The following is a 23339-nucleotide window of genomic DNA, read 5'->3' as shown; positions in this document are numbered from 1 at the left end:
TAGGTAAGAAAATATAGCTACTTCAGATGTGAATTTAGCCAATCCACTGCCATACAGACCTAAGCTACATTGTCCAATACCAGCTGTACTGGTATTATGTAATAAGTACTAAACTGTATATATGTAAATACAATGCTGTAAACATGCAAATAGTACAACTGTGTGATTCCTGATCAATCTCTCCTTTGGTTCTCAATTTGAGTATTCTTCTTTTAAAGCCAACATTTTAAAAAGTAAAGGTCACTTGTATGGGATAAAAGAAGAAAAACATTCTATTCAACTTAGGCGCTTTTCAAATCTAAATAATTCAAAATCAAGGGGAGTTTCTAAAAGAAGATCTAGTTAGTAAAATTGTATTTTAAATCACAATGAAAAAAAAGGAAAAAAATCACAATGAAGTATGATAATATATACCACAGTAATTAATAATGGCAGTTAATTTTTAGATGATGAGAATGTTATTCATTTTTGAACAGCTTAAGTATTTTGTCAATAAGGTTTTGTTCTTAAGATTGAAAAGGTTAATTATTTTTAAGAATGCTGGATAAGTATTATTCAGCTATTTTCAGACTCCACTACCACCTCTCAAATGACAGCAGCAGTTTCCTTGCAGAACTGCGATGAGGACCATGGGAGGCAGCTGACGACCACAGCATGAGCCCTGGCCCAGAAAAAGGACTCAACACATGTCATTTCTCAACCTGTGTCTCTTAAAGGCAAAAATCACACACCGAAATGACACTACTGAGCACTCTTTTTTAAAAACAATTTTGTAGATAGATGCCCATGACTAACAGCAATATGGTTTATTTACCATTGAGTACAAATCAAGCGAAGTCTCAAAAATTGACAGTACAATTCATTTTTAACAATCATGGTAGGAACTCTAGAGCCATATCGAGCTATTTTTCATCAAAGCTATTTCTTTCTTTCTTTTTTTAGAGAGGGAGGAAGTAGGGAAGAGACCGAGGGAGAGAGAGAAAATCTTAAGGAGGCTCCATGCCTCAGCCCAGAGCCCGATGCAGGGCTCAATCTCACCACCCTGAGTACATGACCTGAGCCAAACCTGAGTCGGATGCTTACCAACTGAGCCACCCAGATGCCTCCCATTAAAGCTATTTCTTAGCAGTGGAGAATGTTCGTGTATAAATGGTCAAACACTAAATAATACATGAAGTATTTCAAAACCTAATGAATGGAATGTCTTATCTAAGGATTTTAGTTTATTATAATCCAATAAATACTCTTTATATACTTTTTAAATTGGTCATAATGGTACAGAGATAACTTCCTCTCTTTTCATTAGTTAACAGCTGACCTCTTTAAAAAAAAAAAAAGATTTATTTATTTATTCATTCAGAGAGAGCGCAAAGAGAGAGGCAGAGACACAGGCAAAGGGAGAAGCAGGCTCCCTGCAAGAAGCCCGATATGGGACTCGATCCTGGGTCTCCAGGATCACACCCCGGGCTGCAGGCGGCGCTAAACCGCTGCGCCACCGGGGCTACCCAACAGCTGACCTTTTATGATAATTAAATCACTCATTGTATTAGAGGTATATAAGACAATGCATATACATATGTGCTTTTACTCAGGCAATTAAAAACTTTTGACTTGAAAGAATACTTAAAAAAAAAATTAAAAAAAAAAAAAAAGAAAGAATACTTAATGAAACATGACAATATACAAAAGAGTCACAGTCTAAGCAACAGGGAATCACTAAAGCATCTTTTTTTTTTTTTAAGATTTTATTTATTTACTCATGAGAGACACAGAAAGAGAGGCAGAGACACAGGCAGAGGGAGAAGCAGGCTCCATGCAGGAGCCCGATGCGGGACTCGATCCCAGGACTCCGGGCTCATGCCCTGAGCCAAAGGCAGATGTTCAACTGCTGAGCCACCCAGGCGTCCCATCACTAAGGCATCTTAAATCTACTTAAAAAAAAAAAAAAAATATATATATATATATATACATATATATATATATATATATATATATATTTAGATGATTCTTCCAGTCTAAGTCTCATTAAATTGGCTGTAGAAGCCCAACTGATGAAATACATGAGGCACATATGTAAGATATTACTTACTAATTTATGTTAATAGCTGAGAACAATAGCCCTAACTATTCTGAACATTATCAACACTTTGTAAACGTGCATAAGTCTGAGAGAAGGAAATTACCTCAAACTATCCGGTAGACAATAGTACATAGTGACACTGAGGTAAAACAAAAATAAAAAAAAACTTCCCAGAACTGATTCCAATAAAAATTAATGACTGTTACCTCACCAGGGCTTGAAAAAAATGGCTTCTCCATAATCAGTTTCTCTCTCTCACTTTCAAAACAGCTATTTTAAACCTTTTCTCACCTCTTTGCATACTCGTACTCTACCATAACCTCTGTCCATCATTCTGTCTCTTATTTCATAGATTAAAGAAAATGAACATCCTCGAAATGTGCTAATGTTTGCACCTGCTCTTCTCTTCTACTCAACCCAATAGGTGATATGTGAACTGATCTATTTCCTTCTACCCCTTCTGCCTTACTACCCTCGCAAAACCTCAATCCCAACAACTAATGTATCTATCTGCCTCTACTTCTACCCACATGCTGCTGAATGCCTACAAAAATCACACACCCACATGGATAAGATCCAGTACAAATCTATCATCTCTAACTTTCATTGGACCCTCAATACCTTAATTCTTTTACCATCTTTTCAACTATCTCTCTCATTCCCTTTCATAATATTCCAAATCATCACAATTTCCTTAAGCCCCCTAACCTAATTTACTCCAAGGCTCTTTACAGATAACATCTTCTGTTGATGACTACAAGAAACCAAGGTCATCAAGCAAGATCTTATTCAACTTTTCATTTAAATACAAACCATATTCACACACCCAACAATACGTGCTCTCCTCCAGGATGAAGAATCTTTCTCCTGGTCAAGGCTCACCTGCCCCCACCCCCACCCCCCTTAATTTGACTCCATGCTCTCCTCCCTCAATTTCACTCTTAAAATTTTCCAAATCTCCCCTTCTGCTTTCTTCCCTTCTTTTTATGAGCTGCATCTCCTCCATCTTTACAAAGCAAAACACTACAAACATACAAAAAAACCCCTTCTCATCACCAAGTTCATATCCATCAATTTCTTTTGTTATCTTTTCTTTCAAAATTTCTACCACCCCAGTATATACTTACTGTCTCTTTTCATCTCCCATTCACTCCTCAATTCACTGTTTTCTGGCTCTGCATTCTAGTAACTTACAAACTGGCAAATTTCATGAACATTTTTCAATCTTCATCTTACTGGGTCTATGGTACATGATAGTGTTGACTACTCTCTCTCTCCTTACATTTATCTTTTGAGCTTGATAACCACCCCTCTCCTGATTCTGTTTGTAGTGCTACTGACCAGCTCATACTCTGTATCTTTCATGGGTTCCCCTTCTTTCATCAGACTTTCATATTCACCATGGTTCATCCTTAGCCTAGTGCTCTTCTCACTTGGCAGTATAAACCATGAGTAACTGCTCATCCCTTTCCAGGGTTCCAACTACCCCATCTGTGCCAGAGTCCCCAAAGCACATATCCAGCCAAATTCTCTACCTGAGCTTCTAATTGCTTATTGAATACATCCACTTGGGAAGCTTACAAATAGTTCAGACTCAATGATCCAAAGTGACTAGATCTTTTAAACCTTTTTGTCTCAGCAACTGGGAAAAACATTTCCCAAATTAGAAACCTAGAAGATAACCTGCCTTGGTCCCTTCTACTCTCTTATTCTATTGTTAAAATACTTCACTGGCTCTGTATGACGCCAGGAAAAAGAATTGGGTCCTAATACAATATACAAATCCATCTTGATGTGCCTCCTATCAATCTTGACAGTCTTATTTTTTTATCCTCCTCGATATGAAATCAACGTCTTGGACTCCTTATAGATACTGGCAGATATGAAAATATTTACCTTTATCTTGACTCGGCTTTATTTTTTTTTAAAGATTGCATTTTATTCATGAAAGACACACAGAGAGAGAGGCAGAGACCTAGGCAGAGAGAGAAGCAGGCTCTATGCAGGAAGCCCGATGTGGAACTCGAGCCCGGGAGTCCGGGATCACGCCCTGAGCCACAGGTGGACACACAACCGCTGAGACACCCACGCATCCCTTGACTCAGCTTTATCTCTTACATAAATTAACTCCGTGGTTAATTGAGTCTAGTTAATTCCATTTGTGCTAATGTTTATCTTTTAAGACCTCAAGAATCACATCATATTTTCTTTTTTTTAAGATTTAATTATTTATGAGACAGAGAGAGCATCCAAACAGGGGAAAGGGGAGAGGGAGAGAAAGAGTCTCAAGTAGATTCCCTGCTGAGCACGGAACCCTAGATGGAGTTGGAACCCACAACCCCAAGATCATGACCTGAGCCAAAATCAAGAGTTGGACATTCAACTGACTGAGCTGCCCAGGCACACCCACATCACATTCTTGGAGGAGATGTCCTTTCCCCAATCTCCACAGACTTTTAGACAACTTTCTCTCAAGGGGTGCTCTTCAGTGCTGAAAGAGTTACAAGTAGCTGCAGTAATTGGCAGTGAATGGTGGAGCATCTAAAAGCCCTATGGAACTACTGACTTTTTAAACTATGGACTTGTACACCTCTGATAAAAATATAAAAATTATTTTAAATATCCCCACCAAGATTGCTACATGTAATTAACTTAACAAAATATCTTAAGAAACTAACTCTATTTAACTTAACAAAATATCTTAAGAAACTAACTCTATTTAGACTCAATCTTGGGCCTATAAATATCCTCTTTCAAAATCTCTTACAGAGAACCTGCCAAACAACAGAGCAAACTGAGATGATTCTGTAAAGTGTACAAAATACTCAGGCAATTAACTATCATTTCAAAAAATAATGGAAATGACAAGTGGTAATTCCTATCCCCTTCCAAAACTCAACCACTATAGGAATATTGTAAAGAATGCTCAGTCTTCCTTTTATCTGTTAGAACTAAATGAAGTTCACTCTGACCAGGTCTCAGATAGTCACATGGTTTATTCAAACTGAAAAAAAGGAATGAAAACATCAAGCTTCTTAAAAACTCATTCTAGGGGATCCCTGGGTGGCTCAGCAGTTTAGCACCTGCCTTCAGCCCAGGGTGTGATCCTGGAGACCTGGGATCGAGTCCCACATGGGGCTCCCTGAATGGAGCCTGCTTCTCCCTCTGCCTGTGTCTCTGCCTCTCTCTCTCCCTCTCTCTCTCTGCCACTCTCTCTCTCTCTCTCTCTCTCTGTCTCTCATGAATAAAAATAAATATTAAAAAAAACAACAAAAACAACTCATTCTATCATTTTTTCCTACCTATGATTTATTATAACCTTAAAATTCCTGCAGTGCCACCCTGCCTTGGAAGGCCTGGCCTTGGCAACCAGGACTTACCCTGTTAAACACTGGCAGCATCATGTACAGCTTCTCCTCTTGTTCCTTCTGAGTCATGTGCCGGGGAGGATGGCACAACTCCGTGAAGAGACGGCGGAGGTGCATCAGTCCTAAGGCGTTGTCTTGGGGGCTGCACTCCTCCTGCCTCGGTCGCCCCATAATCCTCTTCACCATGTTCATCTTGGCTGGTTGGTGATAAACACTTCTAATTCTGTGGAAAGATGTTCATACATAGACAGTCAAAATGTCATCATCCTGATCAGGTCAAGAGCTTAAAAAAAGCCAGAAAAACACAAAATCCTGTTTGAAATGTTTTTTTCTTCTTCTTTAAATAGAAAATGTAGAGAGGCAAAGCTAATTTTGATAAGTCTCCCTAAGTGACATATTAGGAATCATGGCACTCAATATTCCTACTAGCTTTGGAACAATGTGTATAAAATGTAGAACATTAATTGGACAAGTGTCAAATGTTTCCAACTAAGTCATATGAAGTTCAACAAATAAAGGGACCACAAATCTCACTATTAATATTGTTGCTTAATAGCTGAGCAGATATAAAAAGAATGAAGAATAGAAAGTTCACCCTAATCTCAAAACACCAAACCAATAAAAAAAAACACCACTCCAAAACAAACAAGCAAAACAAATAACCAGCCTATGCCCCCGGAAACATAAGGTTTTCTATTTTTAATTTTTTTTTAGATGAAGGATTACAGTTTGGGTACCTGTTTGAAGAGTCTACTTTATTACAGTTTGAAAATGTACAAATTAAAATGAATGCATCCCAATGTATTTTACAAATCATAAGACGACAGTAAAAATTTTCATATAGCTTGAAGATCACTTTTTCAGACTAGAATTTGAAACTCTGGCAAGTCATGTTAATTCATTTAGTGGATCATGATGCACGTTAAAAAAAGTGAAATGGAAGATATTGGAATACATATAGTAAGGGGGATTATCATTTCATGCAACTTATTTTAGGTGATTCATGCATACTAAATGACAATGTAAAATGTATTCCTGACTAGAGCTGCAGTTAAGAAATAAACAAACCAATAACTGGGTTAGGATATGTGCCAGAATCAATAACACTAAGCATTTAGAAAGCATCATCAGCCCTTTTCAATCACCACTGACTGCTCCAGCAATCACCTAATTTCAGATACAAAAAGAGGGTATATTACAAAAGGAACCAGAAGGGCTGGGAAGACATTATGAATATACAGAATTTGGATAAAAGGCAATTAGCTTTTTAATCTGTAGAAAAGTAGGAATAACCTGAAGATTAGTTTTTAATTTTGCTGTATAACCACATTAGCCAGTAATGCCATTTCTTAAGAAATAAAAGATTAGTGCAAGGCTAGAGCTCTACTTACTAAACATTGGTCTACTGATTTTTAATACTCTAAGAACTGGCATCTTACATATGCTTGAGAATTTTGAGTGAATTCCATATTTGGCCACGGGTACATGCTTATGCATTCTAGGATCTAGCCTACTGCAACAGGAGGCCATGAGGTGACTCATCCCAGGTAAGGAGTAGAAAGACACTGCCTAGAGCCCCACCAGTGGCTCCGCCATGCTAAGTGACTGCTGTCCTGAGAGCACTTAAAACACTCTAAGGGGTCCAACCATGGGGGAGAGTACTTAGACACATAAGCAAAAGCCGAAAGAGCCTCTAAACCACAAAATGACAAACCAAAGATCATCCAGTTCAAAGCTGTTTAATGTATTTCATCCTTGAAAAATAGGTAAGTCCTTCAAATATAAGGATTTCAACAAATACATTCAAATCACCTATGTGCTATTTATACTCCTGGAGAGCCCCAGAACAAAAACAAAATTTGAAGTGAATTATAAAACTTTTGATGATTAGCTAACATTTTAGATCATGCTTATCTCTGTGTTTTCCTTAGCCCATAGCTAAAGTTCATGATCTAGACAGTCTGAAAAGGATTTAGATTCATGTTCCCCTAACACTTCAAAACATTTTTAAGAGATCTCAGCTTTCTATGTCATTTTTTAAAAGTCAAGTATTATTACTCTATATTAGAGTTCAAAGCACTTTCAGATCTTCTCCTTTGCTCTTCATTCTAACTTAAGCAAGTGGGTGGACAAGAGGATTAACTCTACCTTTATGTAAGGCCCTGAGACAAGGGCAATAAGCACAAAATCTCACAGTGATAAAGAACTGGATGAGAATCCAAACCTCTTACCTCCTGGTCAAGTACCCTTCCCACCTAACTCATATTCACGTGCATTTTTTTATGATTTTATTTTTTAAAAGATTATTTATTCATGAGAGACACACACAGAGCGAGGTAGAGACATATGCAGAGGAAGAAGCAAGCTCCACACAGGGAGCCGGATGTGGGACTCAATCCTGGGACCCTGGGACCCCGGGACCACACCCTGAGCCGAGGGCAGATGCTCAACCACTGAGCCATCCAGGCATTCCTATGATTTTATTTTTAAGTAATCTCTACACCCAATGTGGGGCTTGAACTCACAACTCTGAGATCAAGAGTCGCATGCACTACTGACTGAGCCAGCCAGGTGCCCTCCTCACGTGCTTATTTTAAATTACAGAATTCTTAGAAACTGGAACTCTAGAAATAATTTATTTAGCACCAAGTAGCAGTGAGAATGGGAATAAATCTTTTTTGATTTTTCTGAAGATTCTAATCAACTTTCATAAAAAAAAAAAAGGAACCACATGATCACAGAACGACAAACAGTAACTAGACGTAATGAAGCTATTGTACTATCGTTATTTAATATTTATCTGATACAAAAGGATATATATTAATCAGCTAAGTGGGTTTACTGGTATTTCTCTTACTCAGATAATCTCAGTGATGGAAAAATTCAGATTCCTCCTTCTCTCCTTCCTTACCAAGAAACACTTAAGCATATCAGATTGCTGGATTATTGCTTTGTCTCCACTCCAATATTTATATTTAAAGTAGTATTCAGAACAAGAACTATCATGTTTAAAAAACTATTCAGCAATGAGAGACTAAAAAGAATAAGCACTTTTCAATCAAATCTGTAAAAACATATCCATGTGATACAGGTAACTTCAGGTGAACCCCTTTGAATCTTGGGTTTCTCTCATCTGTAAAATCTTTCCTCACAGCCTTTTTGTAATGCATACATAAAAGAACTTCATTTCTATTAAGCGCCAAACACATTAGTTTACATTCAATAAATGTTTTCCTTCCTTTGAGCCTAATCATGAAACATTTAATCCTTTTTCTTTACATTTTTAATTATTTAAGCAAGCAAGGAGACTTTCTTTCTTGTTAAGACTTTACAGTATTTGGCTTTAGAGATTTACACACAATGATAAAAAATTAGCGAAGTATTTATTTCTTTGTTAGATGCTCAATAAGAAACTTACAGAGTAATAGAGAAGAGATAGGCAAAATATAATAATAATAACAACAACAACAACAAACCACAGAATGATTATTTTGGGGATACTGTCACTAGAGGTTTTCAAAATATTTATAAAGATAATTCTCTATAAGAACTAGTTTTCTAGTACAAACCCTATTTTGTTTCACAAAAGTATTTGTACCACCATAGTGCCAACAGGGGGTTATTTAACCAGCAATGAGATAATTACTGCAATGAGCCCAGACAGTATTTCTTATTCTAATCTCCTGTATTAAAGCTTGAAAATCCCAGATACTTTAATCTTCTCCGCCCGAAATTCTTTAAAGAGTCTGCCATTATTTAAATTACAGAAGGGTATAAAACAAGTAGCCTAAATTTTAAAAATATATTATTCAAGTAACTAGCTGCCTTTGAGTAGCACAGCCAAAAACTTAAAATAGCTTTCCTTTATTTATTTATTTTTAAAAGATTATTTATTTATTTATTCATGAGAGACACAGAGAGAGGCAGAGACACAGGCAGAGGGAAAAGCAGGCTCCATGCAGGAAGCCCGATGTGGGACTGGATCCTGGGACTCCAGGATCACGCCCTGGGCCGAAGGCAGACTCTAAACCTCTGAGCTAGCCAGGCGTCCCAATAGCTTTCCTTTAAAAAAAGAAAAAAACATCCCTTAATTCCATAAGAGAAAAAAAAATAAATAGTTCACATGGCTAAAGGAAATCTTAAAATTTCATCAAAGAATTACAGGTAATTTCTCATGTATTTATTTTATTCTTAAAACTTCTGGGGAAAAAATCCTTTTCTTTTGTGAAAAACAAAAGCAAAACTTCTTACACTTTAGAAGAGTAAAGGGCAAAACCTGGAGAGACTCCCGCCACACTGGTTCTATATAACTCAGCAATCTAACATATATACACATTGAAAAATACCTATAGATACAGTCCTCAATTAGAATTTAATCTTTCTGCCTGCTAAAGCATTAGCTTTTTTGCCTTTTTCACCGTTATCAGATTTTAGTCTCTTCATTTACAGATGAATCAGCCACTTCATTTATTTATATAGCAAAATACAATCACTTAAGACCTATTCCCAATATCTCCCCATCCTTTGCAGACCATCTAGTTCACTCATCTACTGCATATATACTGAACTAAACAATTTCTCAAAGCATCTTTTCGGTATGCTTAATTTGCTTAATTTTTCTCTCTTCATTGACAAAAGCATATTCCAAAGTCAAAAGCGACTTGCTTCCATTTAAGAACACTTCATTTACATATGATTTCCAAGTACAAGTAGCCACTGAGGACATGTCCCAGACAACTTTCTTGAACCCCTCCTTCTAGCAGCCTCTACTGCTGTTTTGGCAGCCTCACAGGCAAATTTACTCCAACAGATAAACAACAGTTAGGTTACTTGATATGATTAATATTATAGTATAATTAAATCATTTATGGAATAAATAAACTTCTGTAGGCTGACCTGAAATCCCCAGCATTCTCTGAAAGTGTACTTTATGCAAATTGTGTTCTAAATTTTGTATAAGATCCATGAAAGAAGAATATTTGTAGCACAATGCTTCGGTAATTTGTGATTATCTAACACTGGCACATTTCTGCCCTCCACACACCTCTACTACTTCTAGTACAAATCATTCAGCTCTGTGATCATTTATTAGTAGCCTCAGTGGATGGCACAGGGCAGGAGAGACTGACCTCCAGAGTGAGATGAATATCAGCAGGCCCAAAACTTTCGGGCCATATTCTACACCTACCCTCCAATAGGAATTTCTCTACTTCTGAAATTTCAAATTGTGAGATCTCACTCTGAGATCCTAATTTTCAATCCATCTACTTTTCTCATTCCTTAAATCTGTGGTCTTAACTGAAAATATACAGATTGGAAACTATATTTACATAAGAAAAGGAGGAATGTCAGAGAAGAAATAAATGAAGGTAAAATAAAATTTTATTATTCTTTTTTTTTTATTCAAGTATAACTATTTTTTTTAAGATTTGATTTATTTATTCATGAGAGATACACAGAGAGAGAGAGAGAGAGAGAGAGAGAGAGAGGCAGACACAGGCAGAGGGAGAAGCAGGCTCCATGCAGGGAGCCTGACATGGGGGACTCGATCCCAGGTCTCCAGGATCACCCTGGGCTGAAGGTGGCACTAAACCGCTGAGCCACCGGGCTGCCCTCCACAGCTGATATTTATAGAACACTCCATCCAACAAAAGAATACATATCCTTCTCAAATTCACATTGGACATACTTCAAGGCAGATTACACATTGGGCCATAAATACGCCTTAATAAATGTAAAAGCAGAGAAATCATACAAAGTATGCTCTAAGATCACAATGGAATTAAACAAGAAACCAGTAACAAAAGGTAGCCCCAAATACTTTAAATTAAATAATACACCTTTAAATAACACATGGAAGAAGTGTCAAGAAAAATTCACAAACATCTTGAACTGAAAATACAACTTATTAAAATGTATGAAACACAATGAAAGCTGTTGTGAGAGGGAAATTTGTAGCACTAAATGCATATATTACAGAAGAAAAAAGACCTGCAATCTTTCAAACTTTACTCTGCCCATACCTTGTCTCATGCAGGTCTCCCTCCTGTGCTTTCATACTTCTGTGCCTCTGCATACCCTGAATCCTTTGGGGGGAGAAGGGGTTCCCCCTCCAGTTTATCTGAATTGACCTGATTACTAATCATCCCTTAAATCTCTAGTCCGGGGCATCCTGGGTGGCTCGGCGGTTTAGCACTGCCTTCAGTCCAGGGCCTGATCCTGGAGACTTGGGATTGAGTCCCAAGTCAGGCTCCCTGCATGGAGTCTGCTTCTCCCTCTGCTTGTGTCTCTGCCTCTCTGTGTGTGTCTCTCATTAATAAATAAATAAAATCAAAATAAATAAATAAATAAATAATAAATAAATAAATAAAATATTTTTAAAAAAATCTCTAGTAAGTTGTTCCTCTTCTAGAAAGCACTCCCCAATCTCCCTGTTAGAGATGATCCCTTCTTTCCCATACAATCCGGTGCATATCTTTATCACAGCATTTTTCACAATGTTACATAACTGTTATTTGTTTTTTCCAATACTAGACAAATCATATAAGATTATGGAAGGCAAAGTTCACGTCACATTCAACTTCTTTCCCCCAGTATTTAACACCTGGCAAATAAGAGACAGACTAAGAAATGGCTGATAAATGAGTAAAAAGAGATCAACAAAAATTTCGAAGATGAATGAACTAGAAAGAGCTCAAGCCAAAGGTAAGTTAAGGTGATTTAAAACAGGCCAAAGATGGGGAAATTTTTCTATAAATTCCTTATCTGTTTATTTTAAAACAAGAAGGCTTAGAAGACAACTATGATCTTTATGGTTTGTTTAAATTCAATTTTATTATTTGAAAAAGTAAACCATTACCATATGACCATTTTTGGTGAGAGGTATTGGGTAACCCAAAACATATTTTTCTAAAGGAGTCAGGGAAAACAGATACAAATTCAGAAAGTAAGAATTATGAATGTGGAGGCAGGGACAGAAAGGATAAAAATCACTGCTAACAGAATTGGTTGGTAAGCAAATGATGACAAAACAAACAGCAGTGAGCCAGAATCTTCGACAGGGAATCAATGTATCAACAAAATCTTGAGGACAAGGAACATCCAGAAAGGAAGTCACTTTAGCACCATCAACAACAAATCACTTCTGTGTGAGTGGGAATATACTCAGTGATCTGAAAGTGATGAAAAGGAATGACAAATGCAAAAGACAGTGCAGAATTGGATCAGTAAAATCACACAAATAAAAAAATAACATTATCAATGAAAGAAAGAATGGGAAAGTAAGTGTTGGCTTCTTCACAGAATAAATTATACAATTATGAGAGTTTTAATTGTGAATTCCTATACTTTCATGTTTCTCAAAGTATCAGAGTTCATATATTCAGATAAATTTTGCTCTACCCACCAATTATTTTCAAAGGCTATGTACACAGAATGATGCGAACATGGTTCAAAATACTTTTTAAAATTCCTCTCTAAAATTGCTTTCAGAGCATTTTATAAGCTCTATCTAAAAATCAGTGTCATCATATATGTTTTACCAAAAATGGTATTACCCAGTTTGCTCATTTGCCTTAGTTCCTAAACTTTCTCCATATAACTTTTGCCTATTACTAAATATCAAATCCTTTCAAAAAGACTGAAAATTGACCACTAATAATCAAAAGAATGCACTGCAGACTCTGCAGCTAATTATGAGGAAAATATTCTATTAGATTCTGAGCAATGGCAAGAGTCTACTATATGCAAGGCACTGTGAGTGTATCAACCCTCCATGGTGTGGTGTATTCACTTTTCTAAAATTCCTAACAGATCAGTATAACTTCCCTTAAAAGTGACATGACTGCCTCAAGTGGAATAGAGCCAAAACCCTTTACAAGGCATAAAACGTTTCTCAAAATCTGTTGTATATCCAATTTTGCAGCATTTTCTTCTGCAATATCCCTCCTCTCATTCTAAGCTCATAGAACATCACCTAACCACTGTTCCCTCAATATGCCATGGAATTTCAAACTCTTCAGGCTTTCCCCCCATGGCCTTTCCTCTGCCTAAAATGGCCTCCTCAAATTTTCTTTTTACTGCCTAGGAACCTCTGATAGATAGTTCATAATCTTACTTAATACAATTTAAACTTATCTCCAGCATAGTAACATGATCACTGATTCAAATAAATATTTGTCAAGACATTCCACACCTCATCCGAATCTCTTTCTGTTCCAGCCACCTAGCTCTGCTTTCGGTAGCTTATATTTGCCATGTCCTTGCCACTAAAGCAATTAAGAAATAATTTGAAACACAAAACTTTTAAAATATTTATAAGAAAAAATGTTGGAAAACATATTTATAACCTCAAGGTAAGGAAGTAAGGAAGAAGATCTTTTTAAAAACCCAGCAAAGGTTCAACACTCGTAAAACCATCAATGTGATTCATCATATCAGCAAGAGAAAAACCAAGAACCATATGATACTCTCATTAGATGCAGAGAAAGCATTTGACAAAATACAGCATCCATTCCTGATCAAAACCCTTCAGAGTGTTGGGATAGAGGGAACTTTCCTTGACATCTTAAAAGCCATTTACGAAAAGCCCACAGCAAATATCATTCTCAATGGGGAAGCACTGGGAGCCTTTCCCCTAAGATCAGGAACAGGGATGTCCACTCTCACCACTGCTGTTCTACATAGTTCTGGAAGTCCTCGCCTCAGCAATCAGACAACAAAAAGACATTAAAGGCATTCCAATTGGCAAAGAAGTCAAACTCTCCCTCTTCGCCGATGACATGATACTCTACACAGAAAACCCAAAAGCCTCCACCCCAAGATTGCTAGAACTCATACAGCAATTTGGTAGCGTGGCAGGATACAAAATCAATGCCCAGAAATCAATGGCATTTCTATACACTAACAATGAGACTGAAGAAAGAGAAATTAAGGAGTCAATCCCATTTACAATTGCACCCAAAAGCATAAGATACCTAGGAATAAACCTAACCAAAGAGGTAAAAGATCTATACCCTAAAAACTATAGAACACTTCTGAAAGAAATTGAGGAAGACACAAAGAGATGGAAAAATATTCCATGCTCATGGATTGGCAGAATTAATATTGTAAAAATGTCAATGTTACCCAGGGCAATTTACACGTTTAATGCAATCCCTATCAAAATACCATGGACTTTCTTCAGAGAGTTAGAACAAATTATTTTAAGATTTGTGTGGAATCAGAAAAGACCCCGAATAGCCAGGGGAATTTTAAAAAAGAAAACCATAGCTGGGGGCATCACAATGCCAGATTTCAGGTTGTACTACAAAGCTGTGGTCATCAAGACAGTGTGGTACTGGCACAAAAACAGACACATAGATCAATGGAACAGAATAGAGAACCCAGAAGTGGACCCTGAAATGTATGGTCATCTAATATTCAATAAAGGAGGAAAGACTATCCATTGGAAGAAAGACAGTCTCTTCAATAAATGGTGCTGGGAAAATTGGACATCCACATGCAGAAGAATGAAACTGGACCACTCTCTTTCACCATACACAAAGATAAACTCAAAATGGACGAGAGATCTAAATGTGAGACAAGAGTCCATCAAAATCATAGAAGAGAACACAGGCAACACCCTTTTTGAACTTGGCCACAGTAACTTCTTGCAAGATACATCCACAAAGGCAAAAGAAACAAAAGCAAAAATGAACTATTGGGACTTCATCAAGATAAGAAGCTTTTGCACAGCAAAGGATACAGTCAACAAAACTAAAAGACAACCTACAGATTGGGAGAAGATATTTGCAAATGACGTATCAGATAAAGGGCTAGTTTCCAAGTTCTATAAAGAACTTATTAAACTCAACACCAAAGAAACAAACAATCCAATCATGAAATGGGCAAAAGACATGAAGAGAAATCTCACAGAGGAAGACATGGACATGGCCAACATGCACATGAGAAAATGCTCTGCATCACTTGCCATCAGGGAAATACAAATCAAAACCACAATGAGATACCACCTCACACCAGTCAGAATGGGGAAAATTAACAAGGCAGGAAACAACAAATGTTGGAGAGGATGTGGAGAAAGGGGAACCCTCTTGCACTGTTGGTCGGAATGTGAACTGGTGCAGCCACTCTGGAAAAATGTGTGGAGGTTCCTCAAAGAGTTAAAAATAGACCTGCCCCACCACCCAGCAATTGCACTGTTGGGGATTTACCCCAAAGATTCAGATGCAATGAAACGTCGGGACACCTGCACCTCGATGTTTCTAGCAGCAATGGCCACAATAGCCAAACTGTGGAAGGAGCCTCGGTGTCCATCGAAAGATGAATGGATAAAGAAGATGTGGTTTATGTGTACAATGGAATATTCCTCAGCCATGAGAAATGACAAATACCCACCATTTGCTTCAACGTGGATGGAACTGGAGGGTATTATGCTGAGTGAAATGAGTCAATCGGAGAAGGACAAACAGTGTATGTTCTCATTCATTTGGGGAATATAAATAATAGTGAAAGGGAATATAAAGGAAGGGAGAAGAAATGTTGGGAAATATCAGGAAGGGAGACAGAACATAAAGACTCCTAACTCTGGGAAACGAACTAGGGGTGGTGGAAGGGGAGGAGGGCGGGTGTTGGAGGGGAATGGGTGACAGGCACTGAGGCGGACACTTGACGGGATGAGCACTGGGTGTTTTTTCTGTATGTTGATAAATTGAACACCAATAAAAATTAATTAAAAAAATAAATGCAAATTAGATGTTATTACAATAAAAATAAATAAAAAATAAAAATAAAAAACCCAGCAAATTAGACACAGACAAAATTAACCTTACCGAATTAGTAACTTTTGTACATGAATAATTAACAGAAAGTCAACACAAGCCACAAATTAGGAATGAAATATCTCCAATACTTATAATGAACAAAAAAAAGCATTTGATCTAATATATATAAAGAATGGCTATAACTCACTGAGAAAAGTAAACCACCCCATAAAAAAATAGACAAAAGACAGACATTTCACAGAAAAAGGCAAATGACCACAAATATATAAGGATGGTGCACAACCTCATCAGTAATAAATGAAATAGAAATTTATAATTTTCTGACAGCTTTTTGCACTCTGGTAAGAATGCATGTTCATCTACCTTATGTCTGTTTTTATGCCATTTACTGTCATCCACCCTCCCCAAATCCACAGGACTCATTCACATCACCTAGAAAAACATGTACTAGAGATCTGCATAAACTTCTCCACCAGGGTTGAGCCTGTAGTCAACAGCCAATAACCTAGTCTGATCCCATATGAGGCTATTTCTCAAGCTACCACAGGTATAGTACAAACATCTTAGAAGTTATGGAGGGTATCTCCAGGAACAGGCAGCTCCACCATTTCCATACATTGAACCTAGTTTGAGGTCAGTGACCTATAAATACATATATATATATTTTTAAATAGAACAATCCTATCGATTTTAAAACTATCAAATAGATTTTTTATTTTTTTTATTTTTTTAAAGATTTTATTTATTTACTCATGACAGACCGAGAGAGAGAGGCAGAGACACAGGCAGAGGGAGAAGCAGGCTCCATGCAGGGAACCTGATGCAGGACTCGATCCTGGGTCTCCAGGATCACATTCCGGGCTGAAGGCGGAGCTAAACCGCTCAGCCACTGGGGCTGCCTTCAAATAGATGTTTTAATATATATTTTTATATTCAACTTTTTGGTGTTTGCCACATACCTGACCCACCAAATATAATAATACATTTTTATGGATGGCTACATGATAGTTAGGTGGATAGAGTGAGGCAAGAAATCTTCCTGCTGACACTTAAAACTTTTCCATAAATTCCTCTATCCAAATATCATTTAACAGAGGTATATGAATGAAAACACTTATGAAATTTATTTTTATAAAATCCTTAAAGAAACATACTTTTTAAAAAAAAGGTGGTACTAATATGAATCTTTTGGACAAAAAGATTACTTGTTACCAGATATAACCTTTTGCTAACCAGAATATTAATTGCTTCTCTTTTAATTTTTTTACATTAGATATTATACAAATGAAATATTAAAATATACTTACATTCTCATGACTGAGGGGTACATTCTCACTAAAAGGGTCAAGGGAAGGGAGCTGAGGAGTGAAGGGGTAGAAGGAGAGGAGAAAAGAATAAGAAAAACTGTATTTCTCTATCGTTCCAATAAGTAGCATATAAGAATGATTGCCACAAATAGCCATGTCCTAATTACATCATTTCACTGTTGATCACATGTAGCCTATTTTAAAAAATGCCTTTGGGGAAGAATAAGAGGGAAAATGCTATTCTTAACAGTTGGCTATTTAATACATTTTATAAATGCATCCAAAATATTGATAATAATGTTTTAAATATACTGCCCTTTATTCTAGGGAAATAAGTTATTAAAGTGAATAATTTTGCAGAGTACAACTCAATATACCATATTTTTCTTATAATAATTTCATCCTCCTCTTAGAATGCCACGTTAATACATAAAATACTATCTTAAACAAATTGGCAATGACCCCGACGATGGACATCAGTGTTCTTAGGTTTGTTAATTTTTTTAAACATTCCATAATATTTAACATTCATTGTTTTGTGGGAACAATCTAAAAAAAAAACTTTTCTTGAAGGACCAGGGGATCAAGCATAAACCAGCATTATTCTCATTTTGCTCATCTCCTTATCCATTTTACAGCTAACCTCTCAACTAGAGCTGGAGAACAAAGGTATAAGCTATACAACTGAAAATTCCTAGCTCATAAATTTACTAGTAAACTGAATCTTTGGAGGTTAAAATTAAAAATATAAAGTATTTTATTTCAGATGTCTAGGCTTTTAAATCCTGCTCCTTAAACAGAAAATATAACCTATAAGAAATTCAATTTTCTATAAATGAAGACTATGAAGTTTCATTTTGTTACTTAACTTCCTCCTACTAATTATATATAATATTCTAAAAATCACAATTTGGATTGTTTTAGGTAGGGAAGTGCACCATGCAAAGACTTATGACTGAAGAAAATATAGATTATTTTTCAGCTTTATTTTTCTTTCTGAAATTATGTAAGACAAAGTTATTTTATAGTCATTCTAAGACATTTTAGTTGATTCTGCTAAAAAGCAAAATTTAGTACCTCAAATGGGGAAGAGACCCATGAAGCAATTATAATTAATTACATTTAAAGAAATGGATTAGGGGATGCAGGGCTGGCTCAGTGCTGAGATTCTGACTTCAGCCCAGGGTGTGACCCCGGAGTCCTGGGATTGGGTCCAACGTCGGGCTTCCTGCATAGAGACTGCTTCTCCCTCTGCCTGTGTCTCTGTCTCTCTCTGTGTCTCTCAGGAATAAATAAATAAAATCTTAAAAAAAGAAATAAAAGAAAAAACCTTAATGAAACTTGCACATTAAATTATGTGATTATAAATTCTGAAAATAATCATCTCCATATCACGGTAGTAAAGCTGGTGGCTGACATAAGAATAAGCAAACCAAAATGCAGCTGAGAGCTCAGAAAAAGACCAGTCACAGAAAGGGATGTGACTGTTATGTAGGTGGTACTGACACACTTGACCTCTACCTAAAGCCATACACAAAGGACTCAAGGAGGATTAAAGTCCAAACAGTAAGAGGAAAAACTATAAAAGAAAATGAAGATATTTTTATGAAACACATAAGAATTTATTAAGCATATATTCAAAACTACATAACATGCAAAAATAAAATGAATGTGATCAAATCTAAAGTTAAATATTTTGGGGCCCCTGGTGGCTCAGTCAGTTAAGCACCCAACTCTTGATTTCGGCTCAGGTCATAATCTCTGGTTTGGGAGATTAAGTCCTGTACTGGGCACCATCTCTCTCTCCCTCTACCTCTGCCTCTTCCCCACTTCTAAAAAAAATTTAGAAATATTTTGGTTCAGCAAAGAACATGGTGAACCAAGCAAAAAGCAAAATAACAAACAGGAGAAGATATTTGAAATGTCTAGAACCACAGGGATTATAATCTACAATTAACAACAACAAAAAAATCCCAAGAAAAATCCCAAATAACAAATTCAAATCCCCAAGAAAATTACAGCAATCCCAATTAAAAAAAAAAAAAAAAGATGAACAACACCCTGGAAGGCCAAAATATGAAAGAGATATTTTTACTTTACTCAATAATCAAAGAAATGCAGGCTAAGATAAGGAAATGCCATTTTACACCTCTTAATTAGCAACAAGCAGCAAGTTAGGAAATGCCCTAAATTCCTGGACATGTGGACAAGACCCACATACAGGGAAAACTGTCTGGTAGAGGACCTAAATAATGGGGGTTTTTTTGTCCCCATTTTCTTAAAATTCAGGTATAACTGACATACTGTATTATGTTACTTTCAGGTGGACAACATAATGATTCAGCAATTCCATACATTACTCAGTGACCATCACAAGAAATGTATTCTTGTTCCCTTTAAACTATTTCACCCATCTCCCCCCAATTTCCCTCTTGTAAACTACTGTTTGTTCTCTACATTTAAGAGTACTTTTCTATCTTTTTAATTTTTTCATTTGTTTTGTTTCTTAAATTCCACATATGACTGAAATCATATGCTTTTGTATTTCTACGATTTATTTCACTTAGCATAATACCCTCTAGGTCCATCCATGTTGTTGCAAATGGCAATATTTCATTCATTCTATGGCTGAGTAATATTCCAGTGTGTGCTCAAATATGCACACACACCCCCACACACCTTCCTTATCCATTTGTCTATCAATGGACACTTGGAGTGCTTCCATATCTTGACTATTGTAAATAATACTGCAGGAAGCATAGGACTGCACATATTTTTAAGTCAGTATTTTTGTTTTCCTTGGGTAAATACCCCACAGTAAAATTACTGGATCATATGTCTAATCATGTCCTCTGCCTATTTTTAATCATATTTGTTTTTTTGGTGTTGAGTTGTATAAGTTCTTTACATATTTTGGATATTAATCCCTTATTGTATATATCATTTGCAAATATCTTCTTCCTGTTCAGTAGGCTTGTTTTGTTCATGGTTTCCTTTGCTGTGCAAAAAGTTTTTATTTGGTATAGTTCCAGTAGTTTTACTTTTGTTTCTCTTGCCAGAAGAGACATATCCAAAAAAATGCTTCTACAGTCAATGTCAAAGAATTTATTACCTATTATTTTCTTCTAGGAGTTTTATAGTTTCAGGTCTTCTACTCATGTCTTTAATCCATTTCGAGTTTACTTTTGTGGATGGTGTTAGAAATTGGTCCAGATTCATTCCTTTGCATGCAGCTGTCCAGTTTTCCCAACACCATTTGTTGAAGAGACTGTTTCCCATTGTATATTCCTGCCTCCTTTGTCATAGATTAATTGACCATATAATTGGAGGTTTATCTGGATTCTCTATTCTGTTCTATTAATCTACATGTCTATTTTTGTACCAGTACTATACTGTTTTGCTTACTACAGCTTTGTAGTATATGTTGAAATTTAGGTTTGTGATAGCTCTAAATTTGTACTTTTTCAAGATTGTTTTGGCTACTTAGCATCTTCTGTGGTTCCACAAAAATTTAAAGATTATTTGTTCCAGATTTCTGAAAAATGCAGTTTGTATTCTGATAGAGATTACATTAAATCTATATAATTGCCTTGAGCAGTATGGACATTTTAACAGTATTGATTCTCCCATTCCATAAGCATGGAATATCTTTCCATTTGCTTGTGTCAGCTTCAATTTCTTTTAACACTTTATAGTTTTCAGAGTATGGGTCTTTTCCTCTTTAAGTTTATTTCTAAGTATTTTATTATTTTTGGTGCAACTGTGGGACAGTTGTCTTAATTTCTCTTTCTCCTATTTCATTTAGTGGACAGAAATGTAACAGATTTCTGTATATTAATTTTCATTCATTTATGAAATAAAGTTTTACTTCTTCCTCACCAACTTGGATCCATTTCTTTTTTTGTCTGATTGCTGAGGCTAAGGCTTCCAGTGACATGTTAAATAAAAGTATTAAGAGTGGACATCCTTATTTTGTTCCTGACCTTACAGGAAAAGCTCTCAGTTTACCACCATTGAGTACGATAGTAGTTTCAGGTTTTTCATATATGGCCTTCATTATGTTGAGGTATGTTCCCTCAAAATCTACTTTGTTGAGAGGGTTTTTACCATGAATGGATGTTGTAATTTGTCAAATGCGTTTTCTGCATCTATTAAGATGATCATATGATTTTTATTCTTCTCTTATTAATGTGATTTATCACTTTGGTTGATTGGTGAATATTGAACCACCCTTGCATCCTGGGAAGAAATCCCACTTAATTATGCTGAATGATCTTTTAAATAGTGTTGCTGGATTTTGTTTGCTAAATTGGGAGGATTTTTCATCTACGTTTATCAGAATTACTGGCCTGTAGTTTTTTGTAGAGTCTATATGGTTTTGTATCAGAGTAATGCTGCTCTCATAGAATGAATTTGTTTTTTGTTTTTGTTTCTTAAAGATTTTATTTATTTATTCATGAGAGACACAGAGAGAGAGAGGCAGAGACATAGGCAAAGGGAGAAGCAGGCTCCATGCAGGGAGCCTGATGTGGGCTCTCTCAATCCTGGGACTCCGGGACCATGCCCTGAGCCGAAGGCAAATGTTCAATCACTGAGCCACCCAGGAATGAATTTGGAAGCTTTTCTTCCTTTTCTGTTTTTTGGAATAGTTTAAGAATAGGTATTAATGGTTTTTAAATGTTTGGTAGAATTTCTCAGCTATCTGGTCCTGGACTTTTGTTTCTTGGGAGTTTGTTGATAACTAATTCAATTTATTACTGGTACTTAGTCTGTTCAAATTTCCTATTTCTTTCTGATTCAATGTGCAGAAGTTACATGTTTCTAGGAATTTATCCATTTCTTCTAGGTTGTCTGATTTGTTGGCATATGATTTTTCATTATATTCTTATACTCCTTTGTATTTCTGTGATGTCAGTTATTTCTCCTCTCTAAAGGGCAGTTTCACATTATTCAATCTTGCATTTTGCTCCTCAGTATATACTCCAAAGAAATTCATATGGGTAATAACTTATAAAGAGATATTTACTGTACTGTTGTTTGTGAAGACTACGGAGCTGGAAGCTATTCAGAGGTTCATCATGGCTCATCACTAAGAAGAGGAGTAACTAAAAAAAGAGTTGATAATCATATATATTCATTTAAAAGTATATATTTTGGGACGCCTGGGTGGCTCAGTGGTTGAGTGTCTGCCTTTGGCTCAGGGCGTGATCCTGGGACCAGGATCAAGTCACACATCCGGCTCCGTGCATGGAGCCTGCGAGAACCTCTGCCTGTGTCTCTGCCTCTCTCTGTGTCTCTCTCATGAACAAATAAATAAAACAAAATCTTAAAAAAAAAAAGTATACATTTTACATAGACGCATCTTAAAAACACAGTGATGAGTGAAAGGAACTAAAAATAGGATGAAATATGTTTTTAGAATACCATTTTTAAATTAAAAATATGTGCACATAAAATAAATATTTTGCAAGAACACATACTAACTAAAGAGAACACTAAATGCTTCAAACTTATTGTGCCTATCCTTCATTAAATTACAGGTCTTTAAAGGAAATACTTTGTAATACTTCTGAATTTAGTTAAATTAAAACCAACAAACTGCTGTTTTATGTAAGAACTATACATTCACTATGATTACTAAAATCAAACTTAAATAAAAACCATTTCTTAAATGAGTTTCAACTGAACTACACTTAAGTCATATACAAGTAGTTAATTTTTTTCTAAAGTGATTCTTAGCTATTTCTCAATTTAGCCTTTTTTATTCCTTTTAATCCTCTGACATTTAAAAAAATCCTTTAAA

The 23339-nt window shown here is 36.1% G+C and overlaps 1 protein-coding gene across 18 annotated transcripts in view; it reads right to left on the bottom strand.

The window, feature by feature from the left end:
* The window catches only part of WDFY3 (WD repeat and FYVE domain containing 3), a 273205-nt gene that overhangs the window by 174313 nt on the left and 75553 nt on the right, over positions 1 to 23339 (bottom strand). For all 18 annotated transcript variants that reach the window (XM_072755759.1, XM_072755760.1, XM_072755764.1 and 15 more), the window contains one exon: positions 5461 to 5671. In XM_072755759.1, the coding sequence (XP_072611860.1) occupies positions 5461 to 5640 (180 nt within the window). In that variant the 5' untranslated portion in view covers positions 5641 to 5671. The remainder of the gene's footprint in view (positions 1 to 5460; positions 5672 to 23339) is intronic.

Source organism: Vulpes vulpes, chromosome 4, assembly GCF_048418805.1.
Source record: "Vulpes vulpes isolate BD-2025 chromosome 4, VulVul3, whole genome shotgun sequence".
Lineage (NCBI taxonomy): Eukaryota > Metazoa > Chordata > Mammalia > Carnivora > Canidae > Vulpes > Vulpes vulpes.
This window is presented reverse-complemented; position numbering and strand designations above follow the sequence as displayed.